The following is a 21,726-nucleotide window of genomic DNA, read 5'->3' on the forward strand; positions in this document are numbered from 1 at the left end:
GGCCAGTGTAATTCTTAACACATTCAAAACTGTTCAGCAAGTGCTATCTAAATGCAGAATCACTAAAGGTTATAACAATTGAGTTGACACAGAACTGCTGAAATTGAAGTGAAACCATTCTTAGCAGCAATTACATGCAAGTCTGAAAGTGTTGAAAAGGGCAGTTGGTGCTTTTTGTTTCCTGCAGGAGATAGAGGGCACCATGAATGAGAGGATAAAAGTAACACTGCATAACCTTGGGTTACTCACCTTTTCTCAACAATATATATGAATACCATACAATAAAGGAAAAGTTTCAAATAAAATACCAGCAAATGTACTCCAATTCATATGTAGAATGTATGTCATACAGCAGTCACTATACAGTTTATTCTTAGGGGAACAGCAAATGTTTCTGTACAATATTTAACAATCTCTTCCATCTCTCCATCCAGGCTTTTCCCTGACTTTCTGTTTGGAAGATATTTGCAAAAAAAATCCCAAGTACATATCCAGTATTACAGTAATTTGTGCCCACAGATGCACAGAACATTGATACAGACTTAAGCAAACATAATTGTTTAGAGGTATGTGTATCACAAACTGCTTTAAGAACTCTCTGTTGGCAAGTTCTGAGGTAAGCAACACTTAATATAGAATGCCATTTGTATCATTTTTTCCACAAAATATTTGAGTTGTCTGAGGATCTTTAAACTTAATAGAAATAGTTAGTATATTGCATAATTAAAAATTTTACCCTACCTCAAGGCTATTATTTCTCCCTGTGAAGTGTTGACTGCAAGGTAGAGTTGAAGTCTAAAATGTTAATAAAATCATTGCTTTGTCAAGAGATTAAAAAATCTTTCTACAGATGAATGATACAAATCACATTCTAAAGGACAAGTACCCAGTAGAGAAGATTCCTCCTGGTTGTGTTTTTGAGACAGACACCAGCTGACAATCTAATCCAAACTTGTACAAGTGGGCATGTAGAATATATACACCGTTGCATTTGCCCTTTTTTCCCTCTCTGCTTGGAGTATGGGGACAGATTTTTATTTTCTGACGTCAGAATTTTCTTATTCTGAGCCTCTGCATAACATTTTGTGTTTGTCAGTATATCAAACAATTTTAAAAGTAAGCACTTCATATATGCATAAAATATTATTTCACAGTGAGTTCCTGGTTTGCAAACATTTTTTTTTAAAGCTGCAATATATTCTAGGAAACAAAAATCAATATAACATGATAAGGGGAGGGAGAGTGTTGCACAAATAATATTGCAGTTTACCTGACTAAAATAACATTTTCAAATTAATTATTATTCTGTTGACAAACTGGTTATACTGGAAACCTGTGAACAACAAATGTTGATTTTCTAAAGTTTGCATAGCCTTAGCATATGACTTGTAATCTGAAATACCTGAAGTTCATTATTGTTATACAGTATTAACTGCTCATGGTCCAACAATTGAAGCAAACTTACAGGAAACAACACTGGTGCTAAAAATTCAGGAACTGATAAGGATAAAGAATCTCCCAAATATTAAAAGGTTTAGGAATGTTTAGCCTAAAATACAAATTTGTGCTTGATGACAGATTTTAATGGGGCTTGGAGATTGTAAGAAATTATAGAGACTTTAAGTTGCTTTAGTGATATACTGCAGCTTTAACTAATACTTTGTCAGCTTTTTTACAATAGATTATTGCTGAAATTAAAGTCAACCGTAACTGTGTAAATATTTTATAATGTCGTCAGATCGGTCACAATCAGCTTCAATTTGATCAGTAATCCTATTGCAAAATATAAAACTGCAGAAATGCAGTAAACACTTTAGTGTCATCTAAAACATTTGGCACCTAATCACTATTCGCACAGTCAATGTAGGTTTACGGCCTTTGTGATACTCCACATTGTGCAGTTTTGTACTGAAGCATTTAGCTATACTGTATCAATGCAATGCGTGATTAACACTTGGTTAAAGACAACCAAATCCTGGCCCTGAAAAGTAAATTGAGCAGCAGTTGCAGTGGTTAGTTTTGCGCCTGTTTTGCTATAATGTATAAAACTATAGTAATCGTTTAGGAACAGAAGTCAGTACCAGTGACTTGTATGTGTATCTATTGCATATATTAATTTTTTTTTAAAAAAAGTTCCTCGTTGCCCTGCAAGTTCTTTATAAACTTACTGAAATGGCACCAAAATTAGTGTAGGACTGTCACCACAACTCAAAACAGAGAGGGTTTGGGGGTAACAAATTCCTGAGGTTATGTTGGTACAGTGACACAGTAGACTAATGACTGCACTTTTAACAGGTATGCAAAATTACTTTACATGTGTAACGAAAGGAAAAGAAACGATATATTACTTTACAAAATAAACGCATTCAAATTTTAAAAACACCTCCAGTGTTAGTTATACCTTGCAAGTTTAAAAACAGAAAAGCATGCTTACATCTCTGAATTCTCTATAGACACAGCAAATCTAAAATAAGGAAGTGCTTTTGAAAGCCAATTTTGGGGCAAAAGATATTTTCAAAGCTTCACGTAGCAAAGGAGCTATTAAAAGCAGACAACTGCATGGTTAAAAATTATTACATGGAGCTTGCACAAGAAAGCAAGGCAGAAATACTTTTGAATGGCCTTCTCCCATTGGCATAGAAAGGTATAGTTTACATTTTTTTTAAAATGCAGTGATTTAATACATAAAATTACATTAAGGTCAACTGTCAATTCAAATCTGTTAGTGTTATCAAACTTAAAAGTACTAATATAGTTTATCAAATATGGAAACTGAGGTATACCTTGTTGAGGGAGGTTTATGGTTATAATGTAATGCTTGAAGCTTCTTTGCTATGTCCCAAAAAACCTTGATTTGTTTATACATATAACAGCAGCACACTGAACATTCACAAGCTATGTCATATTGGCATTACAATAGTTCTTTTGTGAACGCAAATAGCAAATGCAATAAAAATGAATTGCCCTTCTTTCTGAAATGAAAGGTACTATTATTAAAAATTAACAATAGTTCATCTGAGGAACTGAGACATCCTCACAAGAAGCCAGTTATCTGGTGCACTCCAACTTTTAGCCACACTCATGTTGCCAAATTTGAGCGCCACGCTCTTCTATGACATATTCTTAAAGACTCATCCGTTACCCATTTAGCTTCATTTTATGGAAGAAACTGTTATCTTCCAGTATCTTGGATGAAGTTTACTTAAGTGTTGAGTGATCCATGCTACAACCACATTGTCTTCTATACCACCTCTGACTGACTGACTGTGGTACCCGTTGCTTCCATTGCCCACTTGCCTTTCCATTGGCTACCAGTTCTGTTAAGTGTGTAAGGACAAGATACTTAATTTTTTGTTGTAACCAGTCAAATAAATTCAGCAAATAGCAGCTCTGTTGTAGAGTCCCTTAGTCTGGTTTATGACCATCGTAGCCATCATAGACTAGATTCTTTGGGAGGAAAGTCAACATTTGTAACCATAGTGACTACTGTCACAATGTTGTCTGTAGTAATCGTGCTCATTAGTCTTTGCATTTGAGTGATGCGTTCTGCAACACAACCAGCCGATAATCTTGCTTCTGCATCATGATCCCAACATTCTTCTATAGTCTCACACAACACCGCCATTCCCTACAAGAGAACAAAAAGAGAAAAAAAATCTGTTAAGAAAAGATGCACATCAATTAAAAATAAGTGATGTTGGAAATGTACATAAAATATTTGTCAGCCTGAATAGAAAATCGAAACTAATACAATTAAATGTGCCAACAGGTTGCTCGAATACATCAATCTGTAGGACTTATGCTGTTCCTTCATAACACATGAATCAGTTGGTCTAGGTAAGGTTACAGTGCTACAGGGCACAAATAGAAACATGTGAAGGGTACAGAAAAGATTAAAGTCAATCCAAGGTGGACTGGGGGATGAATTATAAGGAAAAGTAGAAGTCTAGAGATTGTGTTAAGGAGATTTTAGGAAATAAAATATTAAATGGTGTTAGTTTATATTAAACGGAATGCTCATTGGTCACTAAAATTCACACTTTCACTACTTCTGCACATTCAGCTCCTTCAACTTCAAATGTAGCTTCATACATTTAAATTCAGGAGAGCTGGTGATGAGGATTAAAGGGTACGCTACCTAAAATTTGCAGCACGATGAAAGAAAACTGGATACAAGTATAACCAGGCTGAGATGCAGTGGTCCTCAAATGGCTGGAATGAACAGGGTCAAACCATGATCATGACTAGGATGCGAGTCGGGCTTAGTTGGGACCACGGTTAAGAAAGAGTTGCGTGAAAATGGTCCAGTTTTTTTAAATAAATAATTTCAGCCAGAAATAGGGATTAATCCTTGTTGGAATATTTAAAATATTGTGTCACATTGGACTTAAAAGGAACACCATAGTTTTAGCCAGGAGCAGGGATCTGAACTGACAGCAAGTGGAGCAGATGCAGACGTGTTTTTTAAAATGAAGCAGCTGCTCATGGAATAAGGTATGGAAGCATTTTTAAACAGCTTAATATTTGAAAATTTTAAATATACAAAATACTGCTCATCTTTTGTGTCAGAGACTCTGGTTGAAGAAGAAATGGTAGGCAGACCTGCATGGCTCACTGACAGTGCCATCTATTGACCAGAGGTCCATAACTGCAGTATGATTTTATAAATGCTGATACATAATGCTGCTGTTATAAAGTGCTGACATAAAAGTATGAGCCAAAAATTGACATCAGAAGTGTACTTAATTCCAAGACCACCTATCTATATTTACAGATAACAAAGTACAGGCACATTGTTCCATGTAACACAAATTATTCTATTGGTGATGTGAACTTGTATATCCTTACAACCACAAGGGTATACAAGACCACAAATTGTACCTTTAAGATCAAAAAAATGATTTGTCATAAACAAAATCTCAAGTAGGTGAAAAATGTAACTGTTTGTTAAGGGAACTTTGCAGGATGAGGTCAGAGATTGATTAACCTTCAGGCTCTAGGTCTGAAAGCAGTCAGTTTTTTTTAAAAGGGAAAGTGTAAGGGGGTGGGATGAGCATACCAAATAACAAAACTGACCCGTTCAAATGATTTATAAACAAACACACTTACAGGATGCTTTTGCCAGTGTTCTCTAAAAATAGGTCTCATCTTCTTATGCACAACCACCTCTTGCATATCTTCAAGGGATGGATGTTGTCCAACTTCCTCTTCAAATGGTAGCATGTATTCATCTACTGGACCTGAGTGTCAAACAGATGCAAGAGCCCATCAATTGTTAATTTCTAAATGCTGGCAAAGATGTGGAAGAAATTGTCTTTGAAATTTACATTTGTTTCAGAATTAACATTCTTTCTCTTTCTCTCTTTCCTCTTCCCCCACTCCTCACCCCCTCCCCTGCATGTTCCCTTATCTTATGAAATCCTAAAGCATGCGAGGGAAATTAATTTTCCCTGGTACCAATCCAAAATATATATCACAAACCTCCAGAATTTACTTTACTACTCCTTAGTATTCCAACTATTCTTTGGAAATAGATTCCATGAGAGTCCTGCTGTTAGCTTTATGCTGCAAGACCCTTTCTTTACCGACCTCATGACCATGGATGCCTCAGCTCCTTGTTTGGGTTGCCAATAAATAGCGAACTGCTTTACATCGCTTCCTAAGATATCTCTGCTGACTGCTTTCTGCCACAAGGCTCTGAGGTCCACTATAGATTTCCTCTACTAATTGAAAAAAGAGCAATTCTTGCAGCTGCTTTTCCCTCAGGAAATCCAAGTGGAGATAAAGGTCCACATACTATGCAGTGAACAATAAAGTTGGCATTTTGTGTGCTTTAAATGCAGGTCTAACTGGCCATCACCTCCTGCTGACTCTCTCAATCCAAGGAAGTGTAGTCTCACCAAAACAAAGCTACAATTCCCTCAACCTGTTCCCAAACTATCTGGTTGTGTCAGCAAATATATAAGCAAAGGAACCATCTATCCAAGGCTCCAATGTGACATGCTTTGGGATGATTCAATTAGAAATGCAAACAAATTATTTTACCTGCAGCATAACTCATTGTAGCCCAATCCATCATTCAAACCAACCTCCCATCCATTGACTCTGTCTACACTTCCCACTGCCTCAGCAAAGCAGCCAGCATAATTAAGGATCCCACGCACCCCGGATATTCTCTTTTCCACCTTCTTCCGTCGGGAAAAAGATACAAAAGTCTGAGGTCACTTACCAACCGACTCAAGAACAGCTTCTTCCCTGCTACTATCAGACTTTTGAATGGACTTACCTTGCATTAAGTTGATCTTTCTCTATACCCTAGCTATGACTGTAACACTACATTCTGCAATCTCTCATTTCCTTCTCTATGAACGGTATGTTTTGTCTATATAGTGCACAAGAAACAATACCTTTCACTGTATGTTAATATATGTGACAATAATAAATCAAATCAAAAGCATGGATTCTGTAACCCATATGAATAATTTTGATCCCCAATTCAATTTTACAACCCTCTTTCGCAGACCTCAAGTCAATATGGACCTAATCTGTTAAGTGTAATAAACTCCAAGCCTTTCTTGAATTTCATTTACTTTGGGGTTGTTTATCAGTTTCTCAATAGTATGTCCCTATTTTCTACAGTTAAAACTTGGAATTCCTAAAATGGAAAGTTACTTTCTAAAATATATAAATTATGAACTAGATATTGGCAATATAATTTATTCTGAATGCTACAGTACAAGAGGTTAATATCTCTTTGGAGCAATCAATTAAGTAGGGCTGAATGGCCTTCCTGGTCATAACTATATTGTAAAAGTTTTCTTTAAGTGAGTCAAATATTATTTATTCAGAATTGCAATATTAAAAAATGCACCTGTTTAGCAATGGTATCAAAGATTGTGTTAAATTTGCAAGTTGGGAGCCCAAAGCTGATGACATCAGATTTGAATATTTTTAAGAAAAATATCAGATGAACCTGTATTTAGTATACAGAAACAGGACTCCAGGCGAAAAAAAAAGTTGCATCAAATGCTGTTCATTCTTGGTTTCAGGATGGTAAATTTTCACTCATCTTTCCCTATGCTGCCCCTATTTCACTCTCTCTCCCCGCCCAATTCTTCCCTTCCCACTCTTGAACCATCGGCTTGATGGGAAACTGAACCATAGATTATGGCCCAGAAAGTATTGTACTATAAATGGAACATAAAGTGCTGTTCCTTTTGAAATGTGGCATTATTGCATCTGTCTTGATAGGTTCAGGACAAAAAGCTTCAACAGCATGCCTCTTTTTTCAGCAATATTCAAATTATTTTTTTGATTTTGAATAGGGAAGTGCAGCAAAACAATCTTGTCCTATTTTAAAATTGTTTAATTCACACTACTTTGAAGTAAAAAAAACTTGAGGCACAATAATCTGGGACAAAATTAAACAGCACATGGATAAATATAGCATAATGAAAACCACAACGGGTTTATTAAATGAAAATTGTGTTTGATTAGCTTGATTGAGTCCTTTGATGAAGTAACAGACAGAGTTGTTGATGTTCAGTATATGGACTTTCAAGTCATTTGATGAAGTTCTGTGTAATAGATTTGGTAGCAAAACTGAAATGAAGGATGAAATGAGCAGTGGCTATGTGGATGTGAAATTAGGCCAAGGAACAAAAAGTGGAGAGTAGCAATGAGCAGCTGGTTAAGTTTCAAACTAGTGGTGTACCTCAGGGGTCAGTGTTAATATTGCTGTCCTTTCTGATATATATTAATGGGTATATTATCTATATATATTTATATATCACTAAATACACACCCATGTATATAATGCATTATTTCAAAGTTTGCAGATGACATAATACTCAAATGTAGCAACCAGCCAAGAGTTTAATAACAGACTTAAGGACAGACTGGTGCAATGACTAGTCATATGGCAAATAAAGTTTAATGCAGAGAAATGTAAAGTTATTTACTTTGGTAGGAAGTATGAGGAGAGGCAATATGAGAAATGGTAGAATATTAAAGGAATGCAAGAAGAGACCTGGGGTGCATGTGCATAATTCTGTGAAGATAGCAAGACAAATTGGGAAAGTTGTTAAAAAGCCAAAGAGGATCCTTTGGCTTTATAAATAGCGGTAAGAAGTTTAACAACACCAGGTTAAAGTCCAACAGGTTTATGTGGTAGCAAAAGTCACAAGCTTTCGGAGCCTTAAGCCCCTTCTTCAGGTGAGTGGGAATTCTGTTCACAAACAGGGCATATAAAGACACAAACTCAATTTACAGAATAATGGTTGGAATGCGAATACTTACAGCTAATCAAGTCTTTAAGATACAAACAATGTGAGTGGAGAGAGCATTAAGACAGGTTAAAGAGATGTGTACTGTCTGTTGTGTCTATTATTCTGTGAACAGAATTCCCACTCACGTGAAGAAGGGGCTTAAGGCTCCGAAAGCTTGTGGCTTTTGCTACCAAATAAACCTGTTGGACTTTAACCTGGTGTTGTTAAACTTCTTACTGTGTTTACCCCAGTCCAACATCGGCATCTCCACTTTATAAATAGCAGCAGTGCAGTCAGCTTCCAAGACCCTAGGCTCCAGAATTCCAAATCCACCCCCTTTCCCCCATCCCTCCTTAAAACCCATCTTTCACCAAACTGTCTCCAATATCTCCATCTGTGGCTTGGTTAATGGTGCTATATAAATACAAGGTATGGTGGATGGGGTGCCAATCAAACCCTGGACAGTGTTAAGCTTCTCGCGTGTTGTTGATAGCTGCACTCATCCAGACGGGTGGAGGGTATTCCAATGCACATGAATGTGTCTCATAGATTGTGGAAAGGCTTGTGGGAATGAATTATCTAGCACTGCATAGTTCTCATTGCAGACACTAGATTTCATTTCAGATTTATATAATCAAATTGAATTTAAAATCCTGAGTAGTGGCGAGATTTGAATTCATGTCTTTAAATCATTAACCCAGGCCATCGGGTTACTAGTCCAGTAGCATAATCACGATGCTACCATTCTCTAATAGAGGCAAGTGAGGGTTGTCATGCAGAAACACATTGTAAAGGATAATTACAGATGAAGGGAGCCATTTGACTCATCATTGCAAAGAGCCATTATCGTATGGTAGCATCCAACTGTTTTTTTAATTCTCTAGTGTTTCCACTCTGTCTGGAAATTTATTCTACAATTGATCATTCCTGTAGCGACCTGTAGTAATAACTTAATGCCCCCTTGTTCACCTTTCTGTGGATTAATGATTCAAACCAAGTCTAACCTCATCATTGTTAATTTGGTTCAACTTCAAGGAGCTCAAAATACAAATCTAGTCAATATCACAAAGAGGTGACATTGTTACATCCTTAGTATTGGACACAGGTAGGTAAAGAGCAATGGAAAAGAACACTGCTGAAATCAAGTTAATATCCATGATCTCCATATTTGAAATGAAGCCAATGAGTGCAATTGTAGCCACTGCCATCTACCCCTCACCCTTCAAAACCCTCTAATGCTGTGGCCAAGAGTTAAATAATTCACATTGGTCTATTTCTCACATTAGATATTTTCCCACGCAAGTGCCAACTTATGGTTACAGAGACAATATTTTTCACTTAAATGAGCATTCTTAGTGCATGACCCTTGATATCTCTTACCATGATGAGCTTTTGGAGCGCTGCTCCTTCCTCAGGTGAATCGAGGAAGGAGCAGCGCTCCGAAAGCTTGTGATTCCAAATAAACCTGTTGGGCTTTAACCTGGTGTGAGACTTCTGACTGTGCCCACCCCAGTCCAATGTCAGCACCTCCACATCATCATTATTATTAAACAAAGCAGAAAATGCAAATTTTACTTTAACAGCATCATGCAGTAGTTAACTTCACAGGAAAATATCCCATTAGTTATGTTATAACATTATGTTCTGCACACTGCACCATATTTGGGGGAATGATTCAATACCTGCAATTACATAAATAGCACAAGATCTTTTCCATTTTGGAAGACTTTCTCTGGCCTGGGTGTATGATATTATTCAATATGATTATTTCATACAAGGGTGTAATTGGATTCTATTTGATAGTAATCTCAGGGTGCAAAGATCAAATGACTCCTGAGCGGAAGTGGAATGATTGAACATCACAGGCCTTCACTGTCAATGGTGCCCTCGGGCTTCTCTGTGGAACACAACTTTTAAGGTTCAGAGAACAATGACTGACTTTCAGTCGTATCTGTGTCTTTTGATCAGCAATTCTGAGGACCCTGATGATTGCTGCTTCTCACTACAATATATATTCAGTTTCCACTATGCAGCACAAACTATATCATAACATTTCAATAACTCAGAACATTGATAAGAACACCAAGATTGAGTTGGATAATAGATAAGTAGACAAAAGGACAAAATTGAATGCAACAGAAAGTACTCTTGAGAATCACGTGCAGTATAAAGCAGGTCACTTCTTCAGCATGAGATCATTACACGCTATCTGACCAATTTTACCCACAAAGCCTGCTCACAATAAACATACATTTGCCACAAAATAAACAACCCAGTAATGATTCCACCTTCTGTTCGCAAAATAATTAGTAGAAGTAGAGATGGTCAAGAGCTTCAAGTTTCTAGATGTCCAGATCACCAACAACTTGTCCTGGTCCCTCCATGCCAATGCTATGGTTACAAAAGCCCACCAATGCCTCTACTCTCTCAGGAGATTAAGGAAATTTGGCATGTCCGCTACGACTCTCACCAACTTTTACAGATGCACCATAGAAAGCATTCTCATCCTGCCTCATTGCTTGACACTGTCTATACTTCCTGCTGCCTCGGAAAAGCAGCCAACATAATCAAGGACCCCCGCCCGACATACGCTCTTCCAACTTCTTTCATCGGGAAAAGGATTCAAAAGTCTGAGGACACATATCAATCGACTCAAGAACAGCTTCTTCCCTACTGCCATCAGACTTTTGAATGGACCTACCTCGCATTAAGTTGATCTTTCTCTACACCTTAGCTATGGCTGTAACATGACATTCTGCACGCTCTCTTTTCCTTCTCTACATACGGTACGCTTTGTCTGTAGAGCGCACAAGAAACAATACTTTTCACTGTATACCAATACATGTGACAATAATAAATCAAATAATTATGGATGACAAAAGTCATCTAGCCCAGCTACTTCATCCTTCCAGAAAAGGTATATGAACATACATATTAGGAGCAGGAGTAAGCTATTCGACCTCCTGCACCTGTTCTGCCACTTGATAACACTGCCTCCATTATACCAATGACTACAACTGAAAAATAGTGAATTGACTGCAAGGCAATTTTAGACATAGTGAAAGATGTTGTATAAATGTAGATTTGTCTTCCTTTCATTACGGTTGCATGCAGTACAGAGTGACTGTAGCAATGGTACAAATAGAGACTCAATGAGAACAAAGAACAATACAGCACAGGAACAGGCCCTTTGGCCCTCCAAGCCCGCGCCGCTCCCTGGTCCAAACTGGACCATTCTTTTGTATCCCTCCATTCCCACTCCATTCACGTGGCTATCTAGAGAAGTCTTAGCGAGGGTGTTAGCGTGGATTGGGGATTGGCTATCCGACAGGAAGCAGAGAGTCGGAATAAATGGGTGCTTTTCTGGTTGGCAGATGGTAACTAGTGGCATGCCGCAGGGATCGGTACTGGGGCCTCAACTATTTACCATTTATATAGACGATCTGGAGGAGGGGACTGAGTGTAGGGTAACAAAGTTTGCAGACGACACAAAGATAAGTGGAAAAGTGAATTGTGTGGAGGGCATAGAAGGTCTGCAGAGAGATTTGGACAGGCTGAGTGAGTGGGCGAGGATCTGGCAGATGGAGTATAACGTTGACAAATGCGAGGTTATTCACTTTGGAAGAAATAATAGCAAATTGGATTATTATCTAAATTGAAAGAAATTACAACATGCTGCTGTGCAGAGGGACCTGGGGGTCCTTGTGCATGAGGCGCAAAAACCCAGTCTGCAGGTGCAACAGGTGATCAAGAAGGCAAATGGGATGTTGGCCTATATCGCAAGGGGGATAGAATATAAAAGCAGAGATGTCTTGCTGCATCTGTACAGGGCATTGGTGAGGCCGCAGCTGGAATACTGTGTGCAGTATTGGTCCCCTTATTTGCGGAAGGATATATTGGCCTTGGAGGGAGTGCAGAGAAGGTTCACCAGGTTGATACCAGAGATGAGGAGTGTTGATTATGAGGAGAGACTGAGCAGATTGGGTTTGTATTCGTTGGAATTTAGAAGGCTGAGGGGGGATCTTATAGAGACCTATAAGATAATGAAGGGGCTGGATAGGGTAGAGAGGGAGAGATTCTTTCCACTTGGAAAGGAAACTAGAACTAGAGGGCACAGCCTCAAAATAAAGGGTCAGTTTAGGACAGAGTTGAGGAGGAACTTCTTCTCTCAGAGGGTGGTGAATCTCTGGAATTCTCTGCCCACTGAAGGGGTGGAGGCTACCTCATTGAATATGTTTAAATCACGGATAGATGGATTCCTGATCGGTAGGGAATTAGGGGTTATAGGGATCAGGCGGGTAAGTGGAACTGATCCACTTCAGATCAGCCATGATCTTATTGAATGGCGGGGCAGGCTCAAGGGGCTAGATGGTCTACTCCTGCTCCTATTTCTTATCTTCTTATGTTCTTAAACGTTCCCAGTGTGTCCGCCTCCACCACCTTGCCCGGCAGCGCATTCCAGGCCCCCACCACCCTCTGTGTAAAATACGTCCTTCTGATATCCGTGTTAAACCTCTCCCCCTTCACCTTGAACCTATGACTCCTTGTGAATGTCAACACCGACCTGGGAAAAAGCTTCCCACCATTCACCCTATCTATGCCTTTCATAATTCTATACACCTCTATTAGGTCACCCTTCATCCTCCGTCTTTCCAGTGAGAACAACCCCAGTTTACCCAATCTCTCCTCATAACTAAGCCCTTCCATACCAGGCAACATCCTGGTAAACCTCCTCTGCACTCTCTCTAAAGCCTCCACGTCCTTCTGGTAGTGTGGCGACCAGAACTGGGCGCAGTATTCCAAATGCGGCCAAACCAACGTGCTATACAACTGCAACATCAGACCCCAACTTTTACACTCTATGCCCCGTCCTATAAAGGCAAGCATGCCATATGCCTTCTTCACTACCTTCTCCACCTGAGACGTCACCTTCAAGGATCTATGGACTTGCACACCCAGGTCCCTCTGCGTATCTACACCCTTTATGGTTCTGCCATTTATTGTACAGCTCCCCCCTACATTAGTTCTACCAAAATGCATCACTTCGCATTTATCTGGATTGAACTCCATCTGCCATTTCTTTGCCCAAATTTCCAGCCTATCTATATCCTTCTGTGGCCTCTGACAAATGTTCCTCACTATCTGTAAATCCAGCCATTTTCGTGTCGTCCGCAAACTTACTAATCACCCCAGTTACTCCTTCTTCCAGATCGTTTATACAAATCACAAACAGCAGAGGTCCCAATACAGAGCCCTGCGGAACAACACTAGTCACAGGCATCCAGCCGGAAAAAGACCCTTCCACTACCACCCTCTGTCTTCTGTGACCAAGCCAGTTCTCCACCCATCTAGCCACCTCCCCCTTTATCCCATGAGATCCAACCTTTTGCACCAACCTACCATGAGGGACTTTGTCAAACGCTTTACTAAAGTCCATATAGACGACATCCACGGCCCTTCCCTCGTCAACCATTCTAGTCACTTCTTCAAAAAACTCCACCAGGTTAGTGAGGCATGACCTCCCTCTCACAAAACCATGCTGACTATCGTTAATGAGTTTATTCCTTTCTAAATGCGCATACATCCTATCTCTAAGAATCTTCTCCAACAACTTCCCGACCACGGACTCAAGCTCACCGACCTATAATTTCCCGGGTTATCCTTCCTACCCTTCTTAAATAACGGGACCACATTAGCTATCCTCCAATCCTCCGGGACCTCACTTGTGTCCAGTGACGAGACAAAGATTTGCGTCAGAGGCCCAGCGATTTCACCTCTCGTCTCCCTGAGCAGCCTGGGATAGATTCCATCAGGCCCTGGGGATTTGTCAGTCTTTATATTCCCTAAAAAACCTAACACTTCCTCCCTTGTAATGGAGATTTTCTCTAACGGGTCAACACTCCCCTCCGAGACACTCCCAATCAACACATCCCTCTCCTTTGTGAATACCGACGCAAAGTATTCATTTAGGATCTCCCCTACTTCTTTGGGCTCTAAGCATAATTCCTCACTTTTGTCCCTGAGGGGTCCGATTTTTTTCCCTGACAACCCTTTTGCTCCTAACATATGAATAAAATGCCTTGGGATTCTCCTTAATCCTGTCTGCCAAGGACATTTCGTGACACCTTTTTGCCCTTCTAATTCCTCGTTTGAGTTCTTTCCTACTTTCTTTGTACTCCTCCAGAGCTCCCTCTGTTTTTAGCTGCCTGGACCTAACGTACGCCACTCTTTTCTTTATGACCAATCCCTCAATTTCCCTGGTTATCCACGGTTCTCGAATCCTACCCTTCCTATCCTTTTTTACAGGCACATGCCTATCCTGCAGCCCTAACAACTGTTCCTTAAAAGACTCCCACATGCCAGATGTGGATTTACCCTCAAACAGCCTCTCCCAATCAACAGCTGCCAAATTCTGCCTAATCCCATGAAAGTTAGCCTTCCCCCAATCCAACACCTTACCCTTGGGACACCACTCATCCTTTTCCATCACTATCCTAAAGCTAACAGAATTGTGGTCACTATTTGCCACATGTTCCCCTACCAAAACTTTGAAGACCTGACCGGGCTCATTCCCCAGTACCAGGTCCAGTATAGCCTCCTCTCTAGTCGGGCTATCGACATATTGTTCCAAAGAACCTTCCTGTACGCATTTTACAAATGCCTCCCCATTCAGACTCCCAGCCCTACGCGATTTCCAGTCTATACCAGGGAAATTGAAGTCTCCCACTACAACAACCCTATTTTTCCTGCATCTATCCATTATCTCCTGACATATCCGTTCTTCCACTTCCCTTGGACTGTTGGGGGGCCTGTAGTATACCCCCAACATAGTGACTGCGCCCTCCCTGTTTCTGAGCTTCACCCACAGTGACTCGTTACACGACCCCTCTGAATTGTCCTCCCTCTGCACCGCTGTAATATGCTCTCTAACTAATACTGCTACACCCCCACCTCTTTTGGCCCCTCCTCTGTCTCTCCTAAAACACTTGTACCCTGGAATATTCAGCTGCCAGTCCTGTCCCTCTTTCAACCAAGTCTCTGTCACCGCAACCACATCCAAATTCCTCGTAAGCATTAAGGCCCTAGGTTCGTCTGTCTTACCTGCTACACTCCTTGCATTGAAGTAGATGCACTCCAGACCTCCAGGCCCAGTGAGGTCATCCTCCCCCAGAGTGCTCTTCTTCTTTGCCAGCCTTGTCCTGGCCCCAAGCTCGTCCCCAGCCTCTACACTTTTAGACATAATTTTTTGATCCCCACCCCCACTGCCATATTAGTTTAAACCCACGCGAACTGCACTAGCAAAACTCCCAGCCAGGATATTCGTGCCCTTCCAATTTAGTTGTGACCCGTCCTTGTACAGGTGCCCTCCTCTCTTGAAAACTTCCCAGTGATCCAGGAATATGAAGCCCTCCCTCCTGGACCAGTCCTTTGGCCAAGCGTTCAATTGTACTATCTCCCTATTCCTAGCCTCACTGGCCCGAGGCATTGGGAGCAGCCCAGAGATTGCCACTCTGGAGGCCCTACTTTTTAGCCTATTTCCCAACTCCCTGAATTGCTCTCGTAATGCCAATTCTCTGAGGATAATTAATCACAAAACAATCAAGCGATTTTAGGAAAATGGCTACAAAAGATAGCACTACATTTATAAATCAATTAAACTCTGTAGCTAATACATCCTTACTATTCTGACTTATCTGGCACCAACCTGCAATTTACCATATCTTTCCCTTTTATGCTAATGACGCTAACCCAGAATTTGTCAATTAGACATCCACCAGTAGCTCAGGAAAAACACAGGGCAATTCTCCCATCCCGCTGCGCTGATTTTTTAGCGCAGCGGGCCAGAAGATTCAAGCAGCGCCCGATTTGTGCTGGGTGCTCGGGCCTGAGCACGTCTCCCAGTGCCGGATTTCCAATGCAGAGCTGTATCATATATGCAGGACCAAATTAAATATAATTAGCAGGCCCGGGACTGATATCTCCGGGCCCACTATCACCCATCCCCACCAGCCAGGAGTATTTCACTCCAGTGGCGTTTATACTTGTGGAGAGCTGGCGGTTCGACCCTGCTGGAGTGAAGGGGTGGGGGGGTCGGACGTGGGGAAGGGGAGTTGCCCCTTCGGCATAGGCACCTTGGCAGTGCCAGCCAAGGCCCCCTGGCACTGCCCAAAGGGCAAAGTACCAATGCCCACAGGGGGCACCATGGCACTGCCCACCGGGGGGGTGGGGGGGAATGATTGGGGGAAAAAAATCAGTGGGAGATGCGGGGTCCCGCTGCTGTCTTGCAAGGGGGTTTTGGAATGCTGAGAGAGGGGGGGGGGGGGGGGGGGGGGGGGAGATGGCTGGCCCGGAAGACCAGCAATTAAGCCCTGGGGGTGGCGAAGGGCTGGTGTTGCAGGGTTGGCTAACGATTGAGCTGGCCATCTATCGGGAAGCCAGCAAACAGGGGCAATTGCGTATGTACCAATCTCGGTGCTGACAGATCAGCGCATGTGTAGTGGCCCCACTCAGCGCTAGGCCCCGCCCACTGATTTTTGGTGGGATTCACGCTAGTGCACTCTGCAGTGCACAGAGTATGGAAGATTCATTTTTAAACTCCTACTGAAAAAATAGCATGACTTACTCCAGTTTTCACGCAAATTCACCACTTAGAATTTTTTTGGGAGGATTGCTCCCATAAACTGAATTGTTGGCCTAAATTTTTCAAAGAACAATACATGTACAAAAATTCAGTACAGCCTAATGCTCCCCTTCCCCCAGGAAGTCATACAAATCGTGATTCTCATCATGAATTTACAGCCCATCTGGGGTGAACCTAGGATGGAGTAGAGATTTATAAAAGCTTTCTTTAAGCAATCTCCTAGTGGCAGATGGGGATTTCATTCTCAGACTTTGCAAGAGTAAAACGAGTCAACACCCTGTTTTGCATCATTCCCGGTTTTTAGTTTCTTAAATTCATTTTGGTGAGGCCTAAGATTCTCAAGTTTTTGGTACATCAACACTACGTATCATCAGAATTGTGCCTACTTATTTTTGGGGCAGCACGGTGGCATAGTGGTTAGCACTGCTGCCTCACAGCGCCAGGGACCCGGCTTCAATTCTCGGCTTGGGTCACTGTGTGGAATTTGCACGTTCTCCCAGTGTCTGCGTGGGTTTCCTCCAGGTGCTCCGGTTTCCTCCCACAATCTGAAAGACGTGCTGGTTAGGTGCATTGACCTGAACAGTACCACAGTGTGGTACAGTGCAGTGCTAATGTAAGCCTTACTTGTGACGAATAAATAAACTTTATTTTACTTTACTTTTTGGGGCATAATGGAAATTCAGACTGCTATTTATATGCTGGTTTTAATGTTGAGAAGGGTACAGTATTTAATTTTGTGATACTAGCCCTTAAAAGTGACACACCCCCCCCTTCCCCCCCATCCTCCATGCCCCACAAACAATCCACCGCCCCACACTTTCCTCTTTCAACATCCAATTATCTCCGAAATGATTTCAGGAATCTAACTACCGATTTTAAAAGCAGGATTCAACCACGAACATTCATGAGAATGACTATGAGTAGACACTGCTAAGCTTCGGGCAGTTTTTTGGTTTTTGGCGGGCTTTCCAAAAATAAAAACAATCAGAATCATGAAGCTGTCCGAAGATCAGAAGCAGCAGCAGTTCCTATTCGCAGCTCCTGTCAGTGAAACTGACCTGAAAACCTGGCTTTAAAAAAAAAACTGTAACTCCCAGCCGGAGAGTTCCGATTTTTCTTTTTAAACAGTCTTTCAAATCTGCAGCTCTGCCTGCTCAGGCTGAAAGACGATAAACTTCATTTACCTCATTTCGCCCAGGCCCCCCACCAACCCCCGAATACCATCTGCAAACCCTTTCTTGGGCCCTGTCAGGTGGATACATAATGTTATGCTGTGAGCTGGTGTGATGGTTTGTTGGCACCATCGCACCCTTGAGCCATTTTACCAGTAATGTGATTGGAGGCAGAATGGCAAGACACCTGCAAGCAGAAGGAAGCCAACTGATGTAAGTTAAAGCCCAACTAAGACCAATTATTGGAGACCAATTGGAATTTTCTAGTTGCCATCAGGGGCACAGCAGCATCCAGGAGGCGTCTGAAAAATCCCCTCACCTTGTCACAGCTGCAGCTATTGACTGTAGGCTGCCTGTAGCAAGGTTTCTCTTCCATAATGGTGGAGCAGTGTTGCCAGGTTTTATTTCAGCTTTTTAAAAAAAATTTCTGAGAGACATTCTCTCCATCTTCAACAGCAGATTGTATATACTTCCAGCTTCAAGAGCCCTCTTGCCATCTTGAATTGGACAGCAAACATATCCTCTGGCCACTAATTGGCCAATCAAGGGAAATTACTGCTGAGTTACTACTCCCAACACAGTGTGGGGTCAAGATCACACTTGACCACAATGACAGGGGTCCTGACTGAAAACACATCTTGCATGTAGCCACTTTAACTTTGAAGTAAACGTCAAGCACTTACTTTAGTCATGCAACATTAATTTTACCATTCAGTCTTTTGTAGCCTGACACAGTGCAAACTCATATAACTAAGGAGTGATGCCCTTAAAATTTAACCAACGCTCCTTCTAATTTTGTTGCTGTGCACAGTCTATTCACTCAAACATGCAGTACTCTTATAAGCATTTTGTGTGGTCGTGAATGTGTGCTCTCTCAAAGGGATTGACTTGCGCATGGCAACTTGTGACCTGCTGTTTAAAAGAAACACTGGTTATAAACAAGTGCATAGTGCTGGTCAAGAGCATGGAAAATAATTGTACAGGGCAAATTGATGAACGTTTATCTGATTCATAAATTTCAACAATAATTTTTAATTAAGAAATTAGTATTGTGGAATGGAACAGAGGGTGCAGATAGTTGGAAAGCTCAGCTGGGGGGGCTGACACTGGTATGATGGGTGGAAAGGTCTCCTTTGATTTAAAGACGAGCACGAGTGCATGCATGCATGCTGGGCAAGATGAGGGAAGACTGACCTGGGGAATGAATGGTTTATTTTTCTATTTTTTCATGAATGTCTAGCTAGAGTTAAATGTCTGCATTGCTGCCCCAATAGTTCTGTGTTCGGACATACTCTTGCAGTCTCAGGCTTTGGCCAGAAAGTTTGATGTCAAAGGAATTATGTAGAAGTAAGTTGTGCCTGAAAGTTTGGATGATTGTAACTTCTTTGGGACTGGAACTCAAGAATTTAATTGATGACAAAATCGGTTCAGTTATCAAAACCAAGTATGTTGGCTTGAGGACATTTTGAATAGCCATTCGACCTCTCAACCCTTTTCTGCCAATCAATTAGATAGTGGCTGATCTCTATCTTAACTTCATAGCGCTTTGATTCTGTAACCCTCAATACACTTAACTATCAAAAATCTATTACTCAACTGTCCGTTGAAAATTTTAACACCATGTGGAGGGATCAGAGAAGCTGGGTTTTACTCCTTAGAACGAAGAAACTGGACATTAAATTGAGATACTTAAAATTATGAGGGGTTATGATAGAGTAAATAAGGAGAATCAGTTTCCACTTGCAGGAGGTTCAGTAATCAAAAGACACTGAGGTAAGGTAATTGGCAAAATAACCATTCTTTGAAGAAAATACACTCAGTCGTGATTATCTAAAATGCATTGGCTGAAAGAATGGTGGAAACAGATTCATAGCAACTCTCAAAAGAGTATTCGATATATATGTGAATGAGAAATATTTGCAGGGCTATGGAGCTTTAAGTTCTTTTAAAGCCTGGTGGGCGAAAAGGCTTTTTTTCTGTGCTGTATGACTCTACAATAGCTCTGGTTAGCTAGTATGAATGTTTAATGGGAATTGTGTTGCATTCTTATTAGCTTTTTATATTTTTCAGAAAAAAATTGAACTAAATTAATACTACAGTGGAACAAAACATAAGGCAGAATTATCCAAAAAAATGGCAGATTCAGTCAGAAAACCCCCATGTTTCTCCCCAGAGAAACAGGCAGGTTTGATGTGTTTTGTAAGGGATGAGGTTTAGTACGTTAGCAAGCCTGCATTCACAGAGTTCAGGGCACCCCAAATTGAAGACCCCACTCCCACCACCCTCATTGATGGCATGTCCCCTCCCCCCACACCAGTGAACATTGCTGGACCCCCTCAGGCCCGCTCCTCCAGTCTCTGCCAGGTTGGCAATGCCAGGGGGCAGTATGAGGGCATTGCTCTGCCATATCCCCGCCAACGCCTCTGAGCCCTCAAGCATGGTTATCATGTCTGGTCTCCATTTGTGCAGCCCGGTAGTGATTCCCACTGGTGCCATGTCATGCCGACAGGTGGGCAGTGGGATTTGTGCCAGGCACAACACACCAGGAGAATCACCCCTAACCTGTTTGTGCAAATGACTACTTCTCAAGCAGTGATTGTCCTACCATGATGGCTGAAACTGTTATGGATCTGCAGACAGCCTAATGCAGCCCAGAAATGTGTCAAATAGTATTCTACTGAAGGATCTTAAAATTGCATTTACTGTTGAATGGTAAAGTTATGATGCATAAATTTGGCTTGTATTCCCTTTAGTAGAGAAGATTAAAGGAGATCTAATCAAGATCTTCTAAAGGTATTAGATACAGTAAAGGTGAGGTTTCCACGTCAGAGGGTGGGGGGAGTTTGGGCAAAAAAAAATACATGTAGTGGTAAATACAAGATAATTACCAATGAAGAAAATAGCAATGAAGAGAAAGGAATAGAAAGAAAAACTGCTGGGATTAAAGGGGTGGGAGGAACAGCATAAACGTTGGCATGGGTCAGTAGTGTTGAATGCCCACTTTTGTACTGTGAATTCCATGTAATTAAATGTTTCTGAGCAGGTGTGGAGTGCCAGGGAGAGTTCCACAGGAAGAAGCAGAATGCAAAGCTTCAGTATGCACTTCCAATACAATTGTAACTCGACTGAGAAACAACTAGGTAAACTTTTACATTTTTTATGGTTATAGTAAAAAATCAGACCAACCATCTGCAGCTGTACACCTTGATGCCAATTCCCACAGCACGAGACCCACTGAGTACATGTCTATTCTGAGGAATGCATCACGCTGGAAATTTATAGCACCTTCCAAGACCTCTGGAGCCATGTACCTTCTGGTGCCAACCTTGGATGAATAGAAAAAATAGACTTTTTAAAAACATCTAATATAAACATTTTTATTAAAAAAGTCTCTTTTGAGTCTTCAGGGCATTCAGATCATTCAGTCAGGTAAAAAAATGTTCATACATTTTCCCCCACGTCCTAGAACCATTCCATGCATAAAATTAAACTGGCAACAGAACAGCCAGGATTCTCAATGTGTAATGTTAAGTCACTCAAACTATATTTAACGTTTTGGATAATTTTGTTTGGCAACATGAAAAACTGAAAACTTCATGGCCTGATTTTTGCTATAGTAATGGTGAAACTGTCAGCAATCGCAGTA

The 21,726-nt window shown here is 41.1% G+C and overlaps 1 protein-coding gene across 1 annotated transcript in view; it reads right to left on the reverse strand.

Annotated features, from left to right (window-relative positions):
* Positions 1-327: 327 nt before the first annotated feature.
* Positions 328-21,726, reverse strand: part of LOC144503538 (activin receptor type-2A) — a 138,724-nt gene continuing 117,325 nt past the window's right edge. The window contains exons 9-11 of the mRNA XM_078227998.1: positions 21,267-21,405; positions 5,110-5,240; positions 328-3,628 (exon numbers count right to left, since the gene is read on the reverse strand). Coding sequence (XP_078084124.1) covers positions 3,434-3,628; positions 5,110-5,240; positions 21,267-21,405 — 465 coding nt within the window. The 3' untranslated portion in view covers positions 328-3,433. The remainder of the gene's footprint in view (positions 3,629-5,109; positions 5,241-21,266; positions 21,406-21,726) is intronic.

Source organism: Mustelus asterias, chromosome 14 (assembly GCF_964213995.1).
Source record: "Mustelus asterias chromosome 14, sMusAst1.hap1.1, whole genome shotgun sequence".
NCBI classification, from domain to species: Eukaryota; Metazoa; Chordata; class Chondrichthyes; order Carcharhiniformes; family Triakidae; genus Mustelus; species Mustelus asterias.